The sequence below is a fragment of the Stegostoma tigrinum genome, chromosome 28 (genome assembly GCF_030684315.1).
Source record: "Stegostoma tigrinum isolate sSteTig4 chromosome 28, sSteTig4.hap1, whole genome shotgun sequence".
Lineage (NCBI taxonomy): Eukaryota > Metazoa > Chordata > Chondrichthyes > Orectolobiformes > Stegostomatidae > Stegostoma > Stegostoma tigrinum.
Genome location: NC_081381.1, coordinates 28710285 through 28733319, shown reverse-complemented (window position 1 = coordinate 28733319; position 23035 = coordinate 28710285). Strand labels below are relative to the sequence as shown.

Below are 23035 nucleotides of genomic sequence, written 5' to 3'. Positions count from 1 at the left end.
AGCTGGGTGAATTCCATTCTCGGCTGAACTTACATTACCGTTATCCTGAGGCAATAAATTTTAAACATTTGAAGGACATTATGATAGATTTAAAATTTGAGACTCTAAAGTAATATCAGTAGTACAATACCCAATGTAAAAAGAGATTAGGTTCGACATTTCTTTTATTCACTCATTGATGTTCGAAACAAGCAAGATAACTAGAAAACATTTTATTCTTGGCACAATCTACAAAACTCTACCGGTAGCAGGATTATACAGATTGAGCAGCGAGCCGCTCAGTGAGATTTAAACCCAACAGAATGTAACTGCAATATTGTCCATGCAAAATGTTGTGCAGCTCCACTGAGGCAGGGAACTGTTCTGCAGTTACAGAAATTTAAGTTTCACAGGTTTAAACAAAAACAAATAATTGAATTAATTGTTTGTATTGAAATTGGAGCTACACGCAGTAATCATACCTGTATTGGATTTTATCTGCCCACATGCATAAAGTTTACATACATAGCCATGAGGAGACTGCCTGATTTATTTAAAACGCTATAATTTGTAACTTGCTACAAATGTGTTCAGGCTCTACAGAAAGCAGGGTTACATACAATATCTCAAACACCAATATAACAGAAGAATTAACAAAGTTGTGCATTGACAAATTCAAGATGAATTTATAACCTGTACTCCAAAGTTAGCTTCCATCTCTTTCAATTGTCCAATCTAAAGTCAGATTAGGTTTGGTCACTAATATGGTATTAGTGTCATTTTTAAACCACCCATAGATGAAATTTAGAGAGATAATTTAAAACATTCACATAACAATTACCAATTTACAATGTTGCTGATGAAATTTTGGTGTGTAATTTGCCAAGTCATATAATTTCCCCATATACAGAACACTATACAAATTTTGTCTGAAGGTTAACAAATTACTTGCGATCCATCTTCAAAGTAACCAAATAAAACAATCCTCACAATCACACAAGTCGAAATTGAAATTGCCTCAAAATTCAGAGCGTAACCAGTAACAGATCTCAGGCAATAAATTAGGTCTAACTAGAAATAATTAGCTAAGTTTTTGAAAGTCTAGGCTCCTTTTATATCTTACAGAATTTACACATAGTGATCCTCTCACATACGTGGCGTTATTGTAGGTGGGTAATTTGATAAAAGGAGGGCTTCCATGTTTGTTAAGAGTAATAGCTTGTTGGGTTAGTTGCTGTATTCAATTAAAAAAAGGGTCCTCTCTGCCTGACCCATCTTTCCCAGGCCCAATGCTAGTTCGCCCCTTGATATTCGTCATAAGGATCTCATTATATTGTACATCAAAATCTTACAACTTTTAAAAAAATGATATTGTTCCTTTTGCATTTTCATGTTTCACTATCTCATGCCTCAAAATTTAATAAACTAATAAATCAATTTAATAAGCATTCACCAAAAAAAAATTCACAACCCTTAGGAATCACACTGCGTACCGTCAAAGAACCCAATGACGTAAATAATCCAGTCATCTCGTTTTTTTTCAATAAATCTATCTGACTACGGGTTTACTACTGCCCAAGAATGTGGTTAAAACTCCCTTAAACATGTATCTTGAAGGAAAATCAGAAACGCCTAGTATAAATTTAATACCATTACCCGACTGCCTTTGTATAAAATCTGTTCTTCAGGACACGGTGTTTGAGACTGATCATAAACTTACTGATTACTGAGAGTGATACAAACCATGTAGGTGCAATGTTTAACCGTTACATGCAACATTATAACGGTTTGTCACTCCCGAACCGTCCGGTTAACTTCGTTTGTGTTATATCCAGTGATTTGCCTTTCAACTTTCAAGAATTATAATTCTCCTGCCCAGTGCCAGGATAACCGAGACTGCTCACTTATCAGCCTCCACAGCTGCTGCCCACTCTCATACTGCACCAAGCTCCGCAGTGAAAAAGCACACACTCACTTTTTCTTGTACTCATCCCGCTCCCTCTTCACTTTGGCCAGCACATTGTAGAGGGCCCGCAGCTCGGGGGTGATGGTATCGATCTGGACACCGACACCGTCCGGGTGGGTCCAAGACACGCCGGGTCCCTGCACCGTCTCTAGGCCACCTCCCACCTTTCTGATGTGAGTGAAACTCCAAATAGTTCCAGGGAGGCGGCTCGGGTAATGGTGGTGAGGCAGAGACCCCGAGCCGGGGGTGTAAGCAGAACTGGAAGCCGTACCAGGTGTGTAGCCGGACCCGGTGCCGGGGGAGAAACCGGCTCCGGTGCCGGGGGAGAAACCGGCTCCGGGCGTGTAGCCGGACCCGGTGCCGGGGGAGAAACCGGCTCCGGGCGTGTAGCCGGACCCGGTGCCGGGGGAGAAACCGGCTCCGGGCGTGTAGCCGGACCCGGTGCCGGGGGAGAAACCGGCTCCGGGCGTGTAGCCGGACCCGGTGCCGGGGGAGAAACCGGCTCCGGGCGTGTAGCCGGACCCGGTGCCGGGGGAGAAACCGGCTCCGGGCGTGTAGCCGGACCCGGTGCCGGGGGAGAAACCGGCTCCGGGCGTGTAGCCGGACCCGGTGCCGGGGGAGAAACCGGCTCCGGGCGTGTAGCCGGACCCGGTGCCGGGGGAGAAACCGGCTCCGGGTGTGTAGCCGGATCCGGTGCCGGGGGAGTAAACGGCTCCGGGTGTGTAGCCGGATCCGGTGCCGCTGGAGAAACCGGCGCCGGGTGTGTATGTGGAACTGGGAGTATAACTGTAACCGCCGACCGAGTAACTGTAGCAATCCAGCAGCGTCTGGGTGGCTACAGCCCGGGTGCGGCCCAGCCGATTCCTCCGCAGCCCCTGGGCCGCCTGCAGCTGCTTCTCCAGTAGCTTGTTGCGTCGCTCTAGCTCATGGACCTTAGCCAGGAAGCAGCGGAAACGCAGGTTGAGGGTCTTGAGGTGGTTGATGTTGGAGCCCAAGTCGTTCCGCAGCGCCAGCGTGACGGGGTTGGGCTCAGACAGGCCGCAGCTCAGCAGCGGAGGCATCGCCGCCGGGTTCATGGTCAGGGCTGGACACTGGGAATCAGTGAAGCGAATGCGGACAAGAGCCCATGGCCCGGTAAGAGAGACGAGCAGGGCTGGGCAGGGGCCGGACGCCGCCTGGACCTCGGTTCGCAGATAGGGTGCTGGTCCGAGGCCTCACGTCCGAGCCGTTCAAACACTTCAGAACAAAATAGCGTTGCGGCCGGCTTCAGGGTGACTGTAAAGCCGCAGCGTCAGAGCTGGAGGCTGGGTCTAGCTACTGGGCGGGGACATATTCGGTTGTACCCTCACACGGCTCGAGCTCACTGGCAGGGAACGCACGAGCTGTTCCCGCCTTTTCCTGAGCGTGCTCGAGCTGGAACTGGTGTAGGATGTGGTGGAGGGCGAAGCCCTGTTTTTGATTTTAACATCTGCCGTCCCATTTTAATTTCTCCTGTTCGCATATTTCCCGTCTTGACTTTTCTCCATTTCGCTTTTGGTCAAGCGGCCGCTCGTTGTTCTTTCACTCGTTGCTCCTCAGAACTCTCTTTTGATTTATTACTATTCTCCCTGGCTGTGATATTTAATGTCTCATCTCATTTTCCATATCACTGACCTTCCCTTCTTTTCTCACTTTCCCCATTTGATCCACTTAAAGTCTGTCAATTTCTAACTATTTCAAGTTCTAATGAAAAGTCATTGACCTAAAATGCTAACTCCTGTTTGTCCACAGATGCTGCCTAACATGCTGAGTGTTTCCAGAATTTTCTGTTTATAGTTCAGATTTCCAGCAATTGCAGTATTGTGGTTTTGTAACTTTGACCAAGCTTTTGGCCATTCTGGCCCAGTATCTCTTGGGGGTTGAATGTCATTTATCTTACAGGATCTGGAATGAAATTGTGTTTTAAAAAGTAGAGTATTCGATAATGGTAAGTTGAAGAAGGAAATAAGTATCAAGAAAACAGAAAAGGATAGAGGACATTTATGTTGATTTGGTCTTTGTAACATCAGAGACTGAGGTCTTTGCTATGGACCTCACTGGCCCAACCAAATTTCACTCACCGCTATTACTGTACACTCCAGATAATTTGGAGTTTTTTTTCATTGATATGATGTGGATGTTGTCCACATTATTGCTTATTGTTAGTTGCACTTGGGAAGCTTCCTTCTTGAATTGCTGCAGCCCATTGTGTTATGTAGTCATTTGGATTCAGCAATTCTAACGAAACATGCAGGTTTTGTGCTATGTGATTCAGTTTGTAACTAAGCAATTTTGATTCAGAATAGGCTGGATTCCATACAGGACTGAATAATTTTGATAGGAGCAGTCTTCCATGTAGAACGACATGAAGGAACTATTCCATTCTAAATTGGGAGAACTAGCAAAACAGTACTGTTACATTTAATAAAGAATAATATTATATTGAAATAGTCAATTCAGCCTAACCGGTTAATGAAACTAGGTCCACAGAGACAGAGGCAGGTATTGTTTCACCCTTGCTGATAATGTTGAAAATGAACCCCAGACAACTTCAGCTGGTTGATGTGGTCATCAGTAGATTGGACCACAACTGTAAGGCTGAATATCCACCAATTTGGAGCCTGCTGATGAGGGAGCCCAAATGGAGAAAGAAACTGTTGAGGAGCTGGCACAGATTCAGGGCGGAGGATAGAGTCCTCTCTCAGCTGGTTCATGACAAGGAGAGAGTGTTGAAGCATCTCATTTTTCCTCAACGCTTTCAAATGACAAGTTGTATTAGCAATTTGTCATGATACAGAACACCAAATGATGGAAAAGTTGACTGCCAAGACCAGAGAGTGGTGTTACTGGAATGGGATGGCTGCTGGCATTAATGACCACTGTCTACAGGGTATTTTGGCCAAAGCAGAGACACACCAACATGGGATTTCTCATCACCTAAAAACCTCTAAACTTGCTTGCAATGGATTTTACTGTCCTTGATCTCTGGTAACAAGATTGAGCACATTCACATAAGTACCGATGCTTTCACTAAATTCAAACAGACTATTTTCACCATGATTAAAAGACTTCAGCCATAGCCACAAAGTTAATATGTGATTAGTTTGTTAATTTTATATTAATCTCTGGATTCTCACTAATCAAGGTGTGACTTCAAGAGCAAGCTCTTTTGAGAGCTTTGGCAGGTTAAGGCATTGCTGTGAGCTGCGCCACCTGTTTCAACCAGTGGGTAATGAATAGTGTGAATGATTCATTCGTACATTGAGTATCTTCTTAAATGGGAAATCCTGATATTGATAAAGTGACCCCTAATTGTAGATCCTCCCACATCAAGAAACATCCTTTCCACTTGCACTCAACAAGACCTCTCAAAATTTTAAATATTCCAATTAAGTAATTTCTTACTGCTCCAAACTCCAACTGTTCCACATAAGACAACCTACCCTTGCGAGGTGTTAGTTTAATAAATCTTCTTTGAACTGTTTTCAGTGCAGTTACATCCTTCCTTAAATAAGGAGACATAAAGAATAGTCTACATGTACTCCAGATGTGGTCTCACCAGTCCCCCATATAACTGGTATAATATCCCTACTTTTGTATTCAAATTCCCCACCCAATAAACAATACCGTTCCTCATTACTTGTTGTAACATTTCTGCAATTAGTTATGAGCAGGTGAGGAAGGGGAGGTGATGGCCTAGTGGCATTACCGCTGAATGGTTAATCTAGAGACCCAGATAACAATCTGAAGACAGTAGGAACTGCCGATGCTGGAGAATCTGAGATAACAAGGTGTAGAGCTGGATGAACACAGCAGGCCAGACAACATCAGAGGAGCAAGAAAGTTGATGTTTCGAGTCAAGAAAAAGGGTCTTTTCCTGAATTTTGTGAAGAAGGGTCTCGACCCAAAATGTCAGCTTTCCTGCTCCTCTGTTGCTGCTTGGCCTGCTGTGTTCATCTAACAATTGTTATCTAACAATCTGAGGACCCAGGTTTGAATCCTACCACAGCAGATAGTGGAATTTGAATTCAATAAATTTCTAGTATTAAGCTACTGATGACCATGAATCCATTGTCGTGAAAAACCCATCTGGTTCATTAATGCCTTTAAGGGAAGGAAAGTGCCATCCTTACCTGGTCTGGCCTAAATCTGACTCCAGACCCACAGCAATATGGTTGACTCTTAACTGCCCTCTGGGCAATTTGGGATGGATAATAAATGCTGTTTGACCAGCAATGCCCTCATCCCACGAATGAATAAAAAACAACTGACTCCACTCTCTTCTAATTCCTTCTCAGTTGGATGCAACAATACTTTTTATGCATGCATTTATATTACTTGAAATGAGCTTTCCTAAAAATGACCAAATAGCCAATCACAAAGGTCCCCTTGAGGAAGAGGAATTTTATTATGTACTAACCCTGAAAAAATGGGATATCCAACATGCCCTCAAGCACAGGTAATAAGTTTAAAAGGGATCGTGTCTGGTACTGATGGGGAGAAATAAGGCTATGCTGTTTATAAGTCATGGGGATGTTCCAGTTTTTTCTTACAAATTCACATTTATATTCTGATCAAAAATACTGTTGCAACAGGGTCCATTTGCCTATTCCAAAGTCTGCTTTCAATATCTTTCTAAGCTGAATATTCTCAAGATAAGTTTACATGTTGGGAAATGTACCAGAATACAAATTTCTGGATGTTGACATAGTAGGGTTTTTACTGCTCTAATTGCTTTTCTAAAGGCTTATTTCCCCTCTAACTGATTATATTTTTTGTTAGAGAACAGATCATGTTCTTAGTGATTTTTTTCCAGAGGAGTTTTCTATTCGGAGATTTTTCCTAGTCAGCAGCTGATCAACTCTGTACCTTTTTAGATGGTGAGCTGATCTTAAACACTGTCAAAGATTTTTTGAAAATGTTATTTTCAGTTCTCCTCCAGACAACCTCAGATTGTTTCATAATCTTCACTCCTGCCACAACTTTCTAGGTAGCATTGTTGTCACTATCTTTCATTGTGTGGTTTTATGCTACACTGGGTTTGGGTTCAAGATAGACTGTTCAAGGAGAAGCCAAGTCAAGCTTAGACCACAAAGTAACATGATTTATTATGCATTAATACTAAATAGATGGTAATCATAGATATACTAGCCTCTGAGTTATAGTTATGCTTGGTAAAGATGGAACTATCTTTTTTGTATGTTCATCTCCAGGTGCCTTTTCTTATTTATTCAAGGAATGTAGGCTTTACTAGCTGGGCCTGCATTTATTGCTCATTAATAATCACCCTTAAGTGCAAGATGGTGAGTTGTGTTGTTGAATCTTTGTAGGTCTATGTGGTGTAGCTATATCCACAGTGCTGTTTGTAGGATTTTGACCCAACAATGGAGGAATGGCAATATATTTCTAAGTCAGTACAATGAGAAGTTTGTAGAGCAACTTGCATGTATGCAACTTCCCACTATCTACTACCCTCGTCCTTCTAGATAATAATGTCCAGGCGTTTGGAACATGCTATCTAAGGAGTCTTGGAGACCTCTAGATGTGTATTTTGAAGAAAGAGTATTCCAACTCTGTCCCACATTGTGCTATTTATACTGAATGATTTGCAAGTCATTGCAAGGTTGCTGCAGGGCTCTGAAGCCTTTACACAACTCTGTCCATGTTCTATCTTGCACCTTCCTGTTTATCCATCACTCCTGTTGTCTTCTATCTTGGCTTTCAATTGATCTCCCACCTTAAGTCACCTTTCACCTCCCAATCTCTTTCCCACTTTGAGCTGCAATTCCAAAGCCACATCTGATGTAATGCCAAACTCTCCATTCTAGCCATTTGTGAAATTCCCCTCTCTTCATCACATCACAGGTAGCTGTGCCTTTAACTTTGTAGGCCCTGTGCTCTGAATTGCTTTACCTAAATCCTACCTCTTGTTCATTTCCTTTATCTTTCAAAACTGACTTTTTGGTCTCCCTTCTTCCTACCCCCTTTGTTTGGCATCCATCTATTACATTAATGTGAAACACATTAAGACATCATTCTATGTGTAAATCGCTACAACATCTTGCATTTGTACAATGTCTTTATTGTTATGTAGAACAGCAGTTTTTATATTGTAATATCATCAGCAAAATATCAGTACTGGAGGAATGAGATCATATAATATAGTTAAGATATGATGTATGATAACATGAAAACACATGAAATCATTTGTTTCATCTTTGCAATTTGGTGAATGCTTGAAATATTTATATGCTCCAATACTGACACTCTCTTAGAAGATCTTGCAAATGTTTGCCCTCTTCCAGGACCTTTTGTTCTAACTTCCAAAACACTGGTTATCCATGAAATGTATTACCATTATTGCAGCTATTGCAACAAGTGCTAATGAGTCAAGTACAAAAAATATAAAAGTGTACTTACGTTTGCCAGGACCCAGACAGACAGACAGAAAACTGACCTCTGGGATCTCAATTTCAAAATGAAAGTCTAAATTATCAAAGCAGAAAACTCCTTAGTTGGCAGTCTCTCCCCACTGCGCCTTGGTGGCATCTGCCCCAAGTTTTAGTGTGGCCCTCAGCACATAGTCCTGGATCTTGGAACATGCCAGTCCACAATACTTGGTCCAGGTCAGTTCTCCACACTGGAACGTCGACAAGTTTTGGGCAGATCATTACAGTGTCTTTCATCGGTTGATGGTCTTCTCAGTGCAGGAGATGTTTTGGTGTGTGTTGTGGAGAACAAATCTATAGCACAGTGTCCAGCGTCATGGAGCAGTGTGGGATGAACCTCAACAAGAACCACTGCACCTCTCTCCACATTTGCTTTGCAAAGGAACATGCCAGCAGGACATACATGACAGTCTCCCCACCCCTGGCAGCTGCTTCATGGACAGTGTGTGGTGGCATAGAGAGTCTGGGCATACATCATGAAGAATCTCACAGTTACTGCCCTTCCCACCACCAAGCTATTGTCTTGGTGCTTGTTGGAAATTTCTAGTGATGAGGCATTCTGCCAAATCACTTTGACAGTCTGCTCAGGGAACAACCCAACAGGATCCACCCTCACCTTTTCCTGCAGGGCCTCAAGGATGCTTCATATTGACCTGATGGACTTGTGGTCAAAGGTGTTTTTCTTTGAAAGTACAATGGGGCCCCTTCAGTTATCGGACCTATCTGGTATCTCAAATAGATGTAAATGGTATCTTGCATAAGTAAGAAATGCCTTTGGATTTGTTGGAACTGTTGGGAAGTCAAACTCCAATGTTTGTTTGTTCTTCATATGCTAAGTGTATAGAACTGAGCTGTTTTTGTCATTAAAAACATTATACAGACTAAGTGTAGTTTTGAAATTTAAAAAAAAAATCAAAGGATGGCTCCTTTGTCTTTGGCTCGAACAAGTTTAGGCTCCTTGTTCCGAGTCATCGTTGGACTGTGATTGTATCTTGGAGGATCGTTGATTAACTGAGCTGCTATTGGTCAATTTTTATCCTGGCTTCAGCCTAACACAAATTCAGTGTGCGCTGAACTGAAACTATGAGCACTGCATGCGCCTGAGACCCAGGCCAGGATGCCCAGAACACAGTAAGGGTGACTATGAAAGAGGTGGAGGAAGGAATACCAGTCAATCAGACATTCTTCATAAAGTGGATCTTCTGAAGTGCCAGGTTCCAAGAAGTGCATATTTTCTGTCTGCAGGATTCCCTCAGTGAGTTGGGGTGGGGTGGGGCGGTGGTTGGGGATGGTGGTATTTCAATATGATCTGCTGGACTGTGAAGCAATGTAATCGTCTCCGGAGGTATATGAGGGGAAAGGAGGTAAGGGCTCTGTCTCTGTCTCTTGTCCTGTTTATGGCACCATTGTTCATCCTCCCAGCACAATGGAGCTGGGTTGTTGTAATCCATCTGTACAATCCCCACATCCTAGCAGCAAATGTCCTGACCTCCTTCGGAATAGCTTGGAGGAGGCAACATTGATATTGTGGGCCCCTTCGGGATCTGGGCCAGCAAGGCATGTCAGGAAGATTCTGAAAGTGGATGCCAGTGGGAATATCCTCCACCCACCCTTCAGCTTCGCAATTAGACACGGCTGAGGTTACCTGACATATGTGAGGCAGCCCAGAGTGTGCCAAACCTGTAAGAGGTCAGGGAACAAGGCATCAGACTGCAAAATCACCCACTGCAGGAACTGCAAACAGGAGGAGCACATGACCAAAGACTGCAAAAAGTCCAAGAGCTGCAATTTGTGTTGGAAAGCAGGCCACCTATACAAGCCATGCCCAACACAGAGGGAAACACGTGCACAAATGTCCTGAGTCACAACATAAGGGGGGTGGGGAAATTGTAGTAATTGCCATTCCTCCAGCCTGGTATTCTGCTGTGAGGAGGCAATTTCACAATCTAAGGTTAAGTAGGTGGTGGGTGGGCACCTTCTTGTAGCAGATGTCATGGCCAGAAATGTCCCTTGGATTAATTAATATTGGTACACTCCAGCAGGAAAGAGTGAGCATCTGGCTGTCTTTCAGCAGCTCCCACTTGTGCTGGTAACATCCAGGCCAATCATTCCGGTTGGTGCCTTTAACTGCATTGTTGATGCAATGGATGATCTGGAGGGGCTGACGGCAAACTGGATGCCATAATCAGATTTCTGATGGAAACAGTTAGGTTGCCAAGCTGCACAATGTCTAACAACAGAACACAGCAGAGATACACCTGGTCATGGCCAGACGGGTCTATCCATTCCAAGATAGATAGCCTGAGCACTAAACATTCTTAATCAGATGCATGATGTCAAGTTGTTGTTCTTTGCTGACCACTGCCTCCTGCTGGCCGATTGTCAGCTGCAGGATGATTAATCGGGTGGCAAGTGAATGTGAAGATATTGAGGAACTCAAAAGGGAGTACAAAGGTTGGAGAATTGAGAGACCTCTCCGGTGGACTGGTGGGAAGCAGTCAAAGGGAACGTAAAGAGGTTCTTCATCCTCAAAAGTGTTCAGAAGGTGAAAAAGAGATGGATAAAATAGTCATAACTCCAGAAAAGAAACTACTCCTCCAGATGGGTTGATGTCGAGGAGGATTTCTAGGAGGTGATGAGCCAGCAAATTTTGTTCTTAGCCTTGGGGGCTTCCAAGATAATACTGTGATCTGGGGTCTGCACCATGAGATGTGCTTGCGTTTTGCAGGATGCACAAAGAGAGTTCTGTGGTCAACAACCTCAATGTGAAGTTGGTTTTGTAATGTCATCTCAGTCTGACATCCTAACAATTGGCCTATCCTTTTATGCAAGACTGTATGACAAAGCCTACAGACAGCGCAGCTTCCTGGTCATTCCTGTCATTCTGTATCACAGACGTCTTAGAGGACAGCACACAGGAGAGACCGGATCAGCTCTTATCTTTGAATGAGCTGACCAAGGCCCTCAAGTCCTCTGAAGTGAATAAAACTCCTGGAAGTGACAGCTTACCAGTTGAGATGCATTTGGTTCAGTGGGACTTGATGGGCAAAGTCCTGCTGGATATGTTCAACAGTATGCTTTTGTCAGGTAGCATGTGTGAATATTTGAGCAAAGATATCATCACCCTCTTCTGAAGGGGGAGGAGAAGGAAATTAGAAATTGGTGTCCGATTTTACTGCTGAATGTAGATTACAAAATCTTGTTTAAGGCCATCAGCCAGGTCAGATCTGCTCTGGGATTACTGCTACACCCCAACCAAAATTGTGGTGTGCTGGGTGGGAAGAGCTGTGGGAGCTTTGCGCTCCTCTGTGCAAGACAGGGGCTGGACACCTACATGTGTGACAGGCTCTCTAAAATGGGTCTGGGGAGGGAATCCATGCCCTGGGAAGAAGGCGGCCATATTTCCCCCTTCGTTCTGATTTTGGACCCCTTGGAAGAGCCAGGGGACTTTTGTTTTAGCCCTGTGCCGTCCCTGTCCCAGATGCTCTTGATGGTGATCAGTGAGGGGTAAAATTTTATTTTTAATTGAATTGAGCAGTGGCACTTCGAGTTTAAACCATTATTGTCCCTGCACCAAGAGTGTTCAATGGGAACACAGCAGGAGATTTTTACTTATTTAGTTGTTTATTTGTTTTTGCTTGAGTTTATCTGTATTGTGAGCCCTTGGGGTTCCTCCCCAAATGAGGTTGGTGGGGTTGAATCAAGAAAGAGCTTTCTTTTGTTTGTTTATTTATTTTTGTTCTCACCCCCCCCCCCCCCCCAAAAGTAATAAAGTCATTATTTTTGTTCAGCAAAGTCAAGGCAGTTTTGTTTTCTATTTTGACAAAGCACAGTGAGTGAGCTTTTTGCTCTGTTTCATGCAGTGCTGTCCCTGTCCTGGGAACATTTGATGTAGCGTTGCCCGGGGTGGGGGGGATGGTGGAGTTGTCTAGGTAGTTTCTGATAACATCTTTTGTTGATAGGAGGGTGGGGGGATGGGAATCTAAAATTGGATATGAGTACTCCACAACATCATTAGTGCATTCCACATCAACAAGGCCATGTTCTTCAGGAGAGAGTGCCCGTCTGTGGTTCGGAGGGGCTCACCTGAGTTCAAAAAACCTGGGAGGAACACATTGCCAAAATGAAACAGAAACCCGGCTTTTGGGAGCACTACTTCCTATCTATTGTGGGTAAAAACCTGATCATCAGGTGTGAGGTATACTTGGTGTGGCTGCATATGGTGTAGTTCTGGTCTATTTCCCCTAATGTGTACCTCTGCAGTCACTCAAGTCGTCTTCCACTCCAAGAGGGTCTGCGTTTGCAGGGACAGCATGTACAGAGCTCTGGCTGGTTTTGACTGGGCGGGGGATGGGGTGGTGTGCAGATGATGTTTCCATTGCTGCCATCATCTTTGTGTATGGCTGCATCACGCTGTATGTAGATCCTTGGTATGCAAACACCAAGTGTCAATACATGCGGAGGTTGTACCTGCCCTGGTGTTGTGAAGAATACATTTTGCCTTGGCACAACAGAATACTCCTCATAGTTAGAGTGTTCTGTAGCACCTGTCCCTTGTGAATCAAACTGTAAAGAAAAACACTTAACCAAATGTCTGTCAGGAAGCAGTCAGCATATACTATCCTTAAGACCTTGTTAGAAAGGAGAGGGTGGATTCCTCACATGATTACCTGAGCAGACTGTCAAAGACATTGGGCAAATTGCCTAATTACTAGAACTTTCCAACAAACACTAGGACAGAGCCTGGCTGATAATGAGAAGGGCACTACCTATCAGATCCTTCATGCATGCCCTTCCTCTGCAACTAACTGCCTTTGAAGCAGCTGTGCTGGTGAAGAGGCTGTCACATATCTCCTTCTGGAATGTGCCTTTTCAAAAGGCATGCATTAGTTTTCATTGATGTTTGGATCCAACAGCTCCATAGAGAAGGCTTCCATGGTCTATGATCTGTACCCCAGCCTGTGCATCAAGACAAACAACAACTGCATTTTGAAGACCAACTCAGTGAAAGACATTCTTTGGTCTACCCAAAACTTGTTGGTCTTCCCATGTGGAGAGTTGATCTCAGGCCAGTGTTGTAGACTGGCACATTCCAAATTCCAGGACTAGGTGCTGAGGGATGCACTACAGTTTGGGACATTTGTTGCTAAGGCACAGTGGGGAAAGACCATTGTCTAAGGATTTTCAGCCAATGTAGAATTAGCATGTGTCAGACCCTCTTATTGCCTCAGTGAATGTAAAAATTGTCATACATGAGTAAGAGATAGTAGGAACTGCAGATAGTGGGAGAATCTAAGATATCAAGGTGTAGAGGTGGATGAATGGAGCAGGCCAAGCAGCATCAGAGGAGCAGGAAAGCTGACGCTTCGGGCCTATGCTTGGTCTTCGCCTTACTGAGGGCGAACAGTCGGTCCTCACTCAAGGGCTCACCTTTGTCCCTCTCCACCTGCACATCAATGAATACCACTCACACTTGGGCATTAAACAGTTTTTCCACCACCTCCACACTTACCACTTTAACTGTGAGCCTAACCCTCCTTCTACTGACCCCTTCTTCCACCTCCAACACCCGCTCTCCTCCTGAACACCACTCCAAGGCTTCCTATCCTCCCTTGACCTCCATTTCCAACTGCCGTCGAGACATCAAGTGCCTCAACCTCTCCACCCCTCTCACCCACTCCAACCTCTGCGGCACAGAACATGAAGCCCTCCATTCCAATCCCAATCTCACCATAAAACCCACGGACAAGGGAGGTGCAGTTGCAGTATTGACCGCTACATTGCCAAGGCCAGACACCAGCTCTCTGATACCTCTCCCTACCGCCCCCTTAATCATGATCCCATCCCCAACCACAAAAACATCATCCTCAACTTCATCACTTCAGGTGACCTCCCACCCACAGCCTCCAACCTCATTGTTCCCCAACCCCACACCGCCCACTTCTATCTCTTCCCAAAATTCATAACCCCGACTACCCTGGTTAACCCATTGTCTCCACCTGCTCCTGCCCAACCAAAAACTTATCTCAACACCACTTTCACACCTTTGGTCCAGCAACGCCCCACATAAGTCCGTGACACCAACCACATCCTCCAAAACTTCCAATTCCCTGGTCCCCAACACCTCATCTTGACCATGGATATCCAGTCCCTATACAGCTGCATTCCCCATGCAGATGACCTAAAAACACTCTGCTTCCTCCTGTCCCGCAGGCCTGACCAATCTCCCTCCACTGACACCCTCGCCCTCACTCTTAACACCTTCTCCTTTCATTCCTCCCACTTCTACAGACAAAGGGAGTGGCTATAGACACCCACATGGGCCCCAGCTATGCCTGCCTCTTTGTAGGTTACGTGGAACAATCTCTCTTCCGTAGCTACACTAGCCCTAAACCCCACCTCTTTCTCCATTTCAACAATGATTGTATTGGCACCACCTTGTGCTCCCAAGTGGTGCTCGAACAGTTCATCCACTTCACTAACACCTTCCACCCCAACCTTAGTTCACCTGGACCATCTGATACCACTCTCTCCTTCCTAGCCCCCTCTGTTTCCATCTCTGGCAACCACCTGGAAACCAATATCCATTTCAAGCCCACTGACTCCCAGAGCTTTTTAAAAATTTTTCTGAAGAAGGGCCTAGGCCAGAAACACAGCTTTCTTGCTCCATTCACCCAGTTCTACACCTTGTTATCTATGTGCGAGTAAGAAATGCCTTTGGTTTTTGCAACCGCAGCAAATGTCAAATTCCAATATTTGATTTTGATACACAAAGACTGTTCAGAACTGCTTTCGTACCTATGAATGTAGTTTTTAAAAAAAATAAATAAAGATGTTTTTGCAATTAAAACAGGGAAAGCTCATGGTCATTTGGAATATGGATTTAAAAAAAATTAAAACGAACAAAGTGCTGGAGAAATGTAACAGGTCTGGCAGCATTTGTTTGGAGCAGAACAGCATTCATGGTTTAAGTCTGCACTGACTTTCCTTCAGAAGCATTTGCTGTGTTTGTTTCAGCTTCCCAGCATCTGCAGTATTTTGCTTTTATTTGAAATATTTACTTTGGAAATCATCTTGAAGGTAGTTGAAACAAAAACAGAAAAATCAAGCATATCCTAGTGTGGGCTGTTGATTTAAGCTATACAATTATGATTTCTGCAGAGATATATTCATTAAAAAAATTATAGTGGTGGTTACTTTCCTTAACTGTTAAGGACCTCAAGATTTAGCAGGGCCATCTCAAAACTACATTACAGGTCAACTCTTGAATTCAATTTTCATTGCATAGTTTAATTTTAATTGCTTGTTTTTCTTAATGAATCAATTCTAAGTATCCTTGGAATGTTCATCAGTTTATCTGAATCATTTGCTGAAGGTTTTGAGTATGAAACAAAACTGAAAAAGACTTAACCTGTTGTACTAGATTGCTGGTTTTTAAAGAATTGGCATCTACATTTGAATGATTCTGTGTGTAAGCTTTGTATAAAAAGAGCCTTCAAGTGTTTTGCCTTTGAAGTTCCAGGATTCATTATGAAAAAACAAGCAATTAAAATGAAACTATGCAATGAAAATTGAACTTAAGAGCTGACCTGTGATGTAGTTTTGAGTAGGCCCTGCTAAATCTTGAGGTCCTTAACAGTTACTTACACAGAATTAGCTGTGCCTTAATCTGTTGAGCTCAGTAATTGTGAGAACAATGGTTGTTTCCTCACATCAGAACAATTCATGTTCTAACAAAACCTACTCCATTACAGATTAATGATGTCATTTAAATGTTGAAAAAACATAAATGTTGCTCATTTCCTCTGCTTCCTCATGTAAACTCACCCCATTGTGTAGGGATAGTTGTTCATCATATTATAAATACAGGGTGCACATTTGAAGGCAGTTCACAGCATTTCTCTCATCAAAAGCAAATTAAATGTATAGGCAATAGGTGGCTGGATAAAATATGCAAAGTAATTTGAGGATTTAAAACACTAAGAAAATTACACTATCTTAAGTGTAATAAACAAAAGTGTCCCACATCTACATCTATAATATTTGCTTTAAATTTCTGAATGAAGCAGAGAGCCATTTATGTCAGATTCTGTTAGCTAACAGTTAGGTACTAAGCTGCCAACAAACTTGGAATGTCATTCCTGCCAATGGTTTCTTCCTTTGGAAAGATATTAATCTCAGCAGAACATGGCTAGTAATTACTGAGCCTTACGTCATTTATGCAGTGCAGGAATAATGTAATGCAGACTTGATCATTCTTGCTTGACACACCTTTCTTTGACATTGTGATTTACTTACATTACATAAACCTCCTTTGATCAGTTTAGTAGCAATGACGTAGGGCATGTTGGCAGCTGTATTAGGAACACAGCTAATCTTGTATGCTCAATTTTTATTAACATTATGCATTTTCTATTTGGAAAGAATTTTGCAATTTTATTTTCAAAATAGCTAATGAATTTGCCAGCAAAAGATTTAAAGATATACTCACTTTATCTCCACATTTTGCGCTAAACAGAAATGTACAGAATATTTGGATAGTGAAATGAGCTATTTGTATTTTCCACAAGTAATTACTGGAAAGGGTATCGCAGGCTTACCAATTGATTTGAGATATAAACCAAAAATCTTAAAGTACTTTTATCACATTTAAATATTTTATCAGTTTCAAGGAAATGCTGACTAGAAATTCCAGTGGTCCAGATATCTTATATCCTGGACTTGTGCAGACTTGGAAGGAGACTGTGAGGCATTAATTAACATAATTGAAAAACAATTGATCAGCGAGTTTCTGCAGAATTAGAAAAGAATTTCTAACTGTAGAAATCTAGCAAAGGATTGTCAACAGCTTCAAAAACAATAGTGTCAAAAATGTTGATAATGTTAATATGAAAATAATATGAAAACAAAAGTTATATTTTTCAGTTGTATGCATGAATTTGTAAAAGACATTTGACAGGCACCACATTATGACAGGATTAAAAATGGCAATGGCTGCAAGCACGTGAAATAGGTTCCATTTTATTCCATAGTGATGGTTTGCCATTGCCTTCCATTCTCGGGGGATGGCACTGTTCTGAAGCAAACGCAGCGAGAACTGGACAATATCCAGGCTTGGCCTGACAAGTGGCAAGTAACAGTCGCACCACACAAGTGCTGGGCAGTGATAATTTTCCCAGAAGAGAGAATCTAACCATTGTCTCTTTACCCATTGAATAGTATCACCATTGCTGAATCCCCCACTATTCATGTTTTGGGGCAGGGCAGGGATGGATGTTTACCATTGACCAGAAACTAAACTGAACTAGTCATTAAGTAGTGGCTACAAGAGTAGGTCAACGGCTAGAAATCTTGCAGTAATTCACCTCTTGACTCCTCAAAACCTGTTCACCATTTACAAGGCAGAAATTAGGAGAGTGCCACCATCAAGAAGAAACATCTGCTTGAGTGGCATCATAAAATGCAAACATTCTGTCACACCATCACTGACATTCAATAGCAGCAGCACACACCATCTATGAGACTCACTGTAGTTCTTCAAGTCTCCTTTGACAGCGCTGTCCAAACTCAGGCCTATGACCATCTAGAAAAAGCAAGGGTGGCAGACATATGGGAGCACCAACAGGCTCCAAACCACTCACCATCCGGACTTAGAAATACATTGCTGTTTCTTCAGTCAAAATCCTGGCAATCCCTCACAAATAGGCTTGGATGTACCTACACTATTGGATTGCAACAGTTCATGGAAGCATCTTACCTTCAAGGGCAAATGGGGATGGGCAAAGAATGCTAGCCCAGCCAGTGATGCTCACAGCCCAAGAAGAAACTGTACGCTAGCCAACTGTCCGACCATGAAATTAGTTTGGAGGTCAGAAAGCAGAGATTGGTTGTTCTTCCAGACTGAAATGAAGTACTTCTTAGGAATCAGTGTTGGATCACTTTTTTTGATGCTATTTAATGACGTGGACTTGGGCATAAGGACGTAACTTCCAAATTAGTATACAGCACAAAACTTGGAAATATATAAAATAGTGAAAATGCAAGACTGAAGGAGGTCAAAGATTGGTGAAATGGCTGGAAATATGGCAAAGAAAATTAACACAGAAGTATGACGTGTTATTTTTGATTAAACAACCTCCAATATGAACTCAATACTACAACTTCAAAATGAGCTGTTCAAACACAGACTAAAGCATGTACATACACCAATCTTTGAAAAGGTGTCGGGGCGGCACAGTGGTTAGTGCCAGGGACCCAGGTTCGATTCCGGCCTTGGGCAACTGTGTGGAGTTTGCATGTTCACCCAGTGTCTGTGTGGGTTTCCTCCGGGTGCTCCGGTTTCCTCCCACAGTCCAAGAATGTGCAGGTTAGGCAGATTGGCCATGATAAATTGCCTGTAGTGTTCAGCAAGGTGGAGATTAGGTGGGTTATAGGGGGATGGGTCTGGGTGGGATGCTCTGACATTCGGTGTGGACTTGTTGGGCCGAAGGGCCTGTTTCCACACTTTAGGGATTCTATGATTCCGTCTATGAAGAAGTTTGTTAAAAAGCACATGGCATCCTCAGCTTTGTTAACAGAAGTGTAGGGCACAAGAGCAAAAGTGTTTTACAAAAAATTGGCATAACACTGATTACGTCCCAACCGGGGGTAACATAGCAATCCTGAGCACAGTACTTTAGAAAGGATGTGAAACTATCAGAGGGGATAAAGATGGGATCTGTGGGAATATCACCAGCAATGAAATATGTGGTGAGATCGGAGAACCTTCAGCTGTGCTCCTTACAGCAAAGGAGGTTAAGGGGAGCTGTTATAGAAATGTTTAAAATCAGGAAGGATTTTGATAGAATACATATGGAGAAACTGTTGTCGGTGTCAGAAACCTCAATAATCAGAAACAGAAACAAACAAGCTTTAGGACAGTACAGAGAAGAATCAAAAGGATTCATGAGGAAAAATATATTTCAGCATTGAAATAATATGATCTGGAAGGTATTGCCTAAAAAGGTGGTGAAAGCATATTAGAGAATGCAGCAACTTTCTAAACAGGAATCAAAGGTGAACCTTTTAGAGTCTATAGGAAAAGAGAGTGAGGAAATAAGACGTAATTTTACATTATTCTCAAAGAGCTACAATGGGCAAATGGTGCCTAAGGGCCTCCTGGTTTGATTGCAATTTTAATGATGTTTCAAGAGGGCTTGAGAACATGAACCCAAGGAAATGTTGAATTTTTATGTTAGAAGTTATGTACTTGAAGGCATTTATTTCCCCATCACGATTGACATTTTTAAAACAAAAAAAAGGTGAAAAGTGATACTTGGCTTTATCCAGCTTTCAGACAGCGCTGAAAAATACTTTTGCTGATGAATCCTTTGATTCTTCTCTTGTTCTAAAGCTTGTCAGCTTCTCTCACATCCAAATCACAATGCATTCTTGTAACATGGAATTGTACTGAAAGAGGATTAGAACGGAGAGCATGTTTGACAAATTTAAGGTCAGAAATTACATGTTTGTATGAGTGGCATGAAACATCATGATGCAATTGTCAGGAAATTCAGCATTGTAACCTTATCTGATGCATGCTCACATACTACAATGTTCTCTGCTACCACTGATTAAGCTGGCTGAGTCCTGAAAGAAAATATCAAATTGGATTTACCCTATGTGGTGAGAAATTTCCTCACCAGTTCTGCACCTGCTTATGACACATTTGGAAGGAATGATCACGTGGTCCTCGAGATCAATTCCCAGCTTCACATTGAGAACATTTTCCTTTCTGTATCAGCACCACCATGCTATTGTTGTCAAGAATCAGAAACAGACCTTGCAACTCAAGCCTGGGTATTTTTGAAGCAGAATTGTATGCAATTTATAATCTAATATTGTGGAATATACCTTGCTATACAATACCATCAAACCAGGAGAGCAGCCATGGTTTAACACAAAGAACATGCCCTAAGTAGCATTAGGTGTTTCTAAAAATGCATTTTTTTGTAATCCACTTTCAGCCTGAGCTGCTGAGCACATTATCTAACTTGGCCTTCTGCTGAGGCCTCTAGCATCACAATCAAATCTTCAACCAACTCAATTCATGCCATGCGACAAAGAAACAGCTGAATACACCAGATACATCAAAGGCAATGGGACTTAATATCTCAGCTGTTGTGCTCCAGAAATAGCTGTAGCCTTTGCCAAGCTGCTCAAGTACAGTTCATTAACATCTACCCAATAAAGTGGAAAATTGGCTAAGTTTGTCTGTCCATGAAAAAGAGGGCAAAACCAATCCAGCCACTTATCACTCTATTAGTATACTCTCAAACATCAGCAAGATGATAGAAAGTGTCATCACAGTGCTATCAAATAGCACTTTCCAGTAACTTGTTCACCATGCTTAGTTTGGGACTCAGGAATGCTTAGCTCATTTTCATTGCATCCTTAGTCCAAACATAGACAAGAGCTGAATTCCAGAGGCAAGGGAAAGAGCGATTGCCCTTGATATCCAGCCAGCATTTCACTGAACATGGCATCATGGTACTAAAGTTAAATTGAAATAGATGGGAATTAGGGGACAAAATCTTCAATGGCTGGATCATATTGTTATGATTAACTAGGACTGTGCGCTGGAAAGACAGTCCTACCATTCATGGAGTTGTCACAAATGTGAAAAAAAATTAATCAAATTGTTTGTATACCCTTGCATATCTGACTCCCAAACCCAGGTTTACTGAAAATACTCTGTACTTAACATATGCAGAACCAACACACATTTTTGAGAGAGCTTGAATTTCATTACTTCAGCAAGAACTTCAATTAATGACAAAGAATTGTCATTAATTGATGAAAAGGAAAGTGTAGACATTGTTGACTTGGATGTTAAGAAAACATTTGATAAAAGTACTATTTGGATTGGCATGTTTCTGTGCTGACAGTTCATTTTTCTTTCTTAAAAAAAAACAGGCATTTACCGCAAACAAATTGGTTCGAACCCTATGGCCGAGAAGAAATATAAATTAATAACTTGTAGCCTAAACTCAACCCATTTCAAAGGATGCATACACAAACAGGCACACAAAGACACAACTCTTCTGGGTGGGAACAGAACAAAACTTACAGTTAAACACAGTTCTGGCACCAGTCTGGATTATAGGTTTCAATGGGATGTTCAGATCTTTTCCGACTCATTGAGGAGGACACATGGTTTTGACACACTACTTCTCAATTTTACATGTTATTTGAGGATTTGCCCTTATAGTATCTTTGAAGCTTTCTTTTTCCCCCCCATTTTCATTTGAAGAAGGGGATTTGCAGACACAGAGTAGCAGCTAACTAGGATTTTCTTTTACTTCTCCATTCACAGAAGTGTGTGTGTGTTTGGGGGGGGCGCATGGCAGCAGCGGAGGAAGACAGAAGAGAAACCAATTAGAAGTTATTATTGTGCTGTGAATTCTTCTGAACGCACACACACACACACACCCACAGGTCCTAGTTTGAAAAAGCAAATCAAGATGGAGCTCCCAGAGCTGTCTCTTAGCACCAAACATCACTGACAATTTTCACTTCAGCAAATGATCAGAAATTGGAATGTTGCTAAGGATTTCACAACTTCTCAGATAATCTAACAGTCTGTGCTTCATGCTTAGTACCACACAAGGTTCAGGCAATGACTAACTCCAACAAGAGGAAGGCTAACCACCTTCCCCTAACATTTAATGGCATGATTGCATTCATCACCATTGCCCAGAAAATTAACTGGACCAATCATATAAATGCTTGGCCACAACTGCAGGTAAAAGTTTATGTATTTGATAGTGACTGACTGACCTCCTGACTTCCCAATGTCTTTTCACCAGCTTCAACATTGAAGTCAGGCATGTAATGAAAAACTGTCCAAATGCCTGAATGAATGCAGCTCCAACAATATTAGAGCAAATGAATACTCAATACTGTCCAGAAAAAGCGGCCAGCTTGATTGGCTTCACCACTAGCATACCATGTCTGCAGCCTGTATCATCTGCAAATTGCACTGTAGTAATTTGTCAAGGCTTCTTTAACCTTTATCACCTAGCATGAAGGCAATATCATTTGTGAGCACTAGCTGCAACAAACAGCAGCCTGAATTGAAATAAATTGCCATTTCTTCATCATTGCTGTGTTACAATCCCTGGATTCCTCTGCCTAACTATAAATGAATGAACCGTCATCACAGATAGCAAAGATTCAAAGCAGTGTCTCACAGTCTTCAAGGGTAATTAGGGTTGGACTGTAACTACTGGTCTTGCCAGTGACACCCAAGTCTTTTCAGATGGATAAAAATAATCGTGTAGCTGTAATTATTGGAAAAGTTATTTGTTGGTCCTTTAGAGGACAAGAGAGTTAATAGTATGCAATACAGAAAAGATAGACACACCAAATTAATATTTTACCTCAGTTTTCAAAGTGGAATACACTGAAACCATCTCAATAGTAACAGGTAATGCACAGATTACAGAAAAAGGAGGCACTTACATCAATTGCCACCACTAGCACAACAGTACTGTGCAAACTATTGAGATTAAAGGAGAAGGTCTAAAAGTTCAATGATCTTCAAGGAAATGACAGCAGAAATGGTAGATGCATTGACTATAAT

The 23035-nt window shown here is 42.4% G+C and overlaps 1 protein-coding gene and 1 long non-coding RNA gene across 5 annotated transcripts in view; one reads left to right on the top strand and one right to left on the bottom strand.

Annotated features, from left to right (window-relative positions):
• iffo2b (intermediate filament family orphan 2b) overlaps positions 1-3210 on the bottom strand; it is a 49354-nt gene extending 46144 nt beyond the window's left edge. For all 4 annotated transcript variants that reach the window (XM_059655621.1, XM_059655622.1, XM_059655623.1 and 1 more), the window contains exon 1: positions 1955-3210. In XM_059655621.1, the coding sequence (XP_059511604.1) occupies positions 1955-3021 (1067 nt within the window). In that variant the 5' untranslated portion in view covers positions 3022-3210. The remainder of the gene's footprint in view (positions 1-1954) is intronic.
• Positions 2151-23035, top strand: part of LOC132211097 (uncharacterized) — a 36878-nt gene continuing 15993 nt past the window's right edge. Inside the window, exon 1 of the long non-coding RNA XR_009447405.1 lies at positions 2151-2219. This is a non-coding gene — a long non-coding RNA (uncharacterized LOC132211097). The remainder of the gene's footprint in view (positions 2220-23035) is intronic.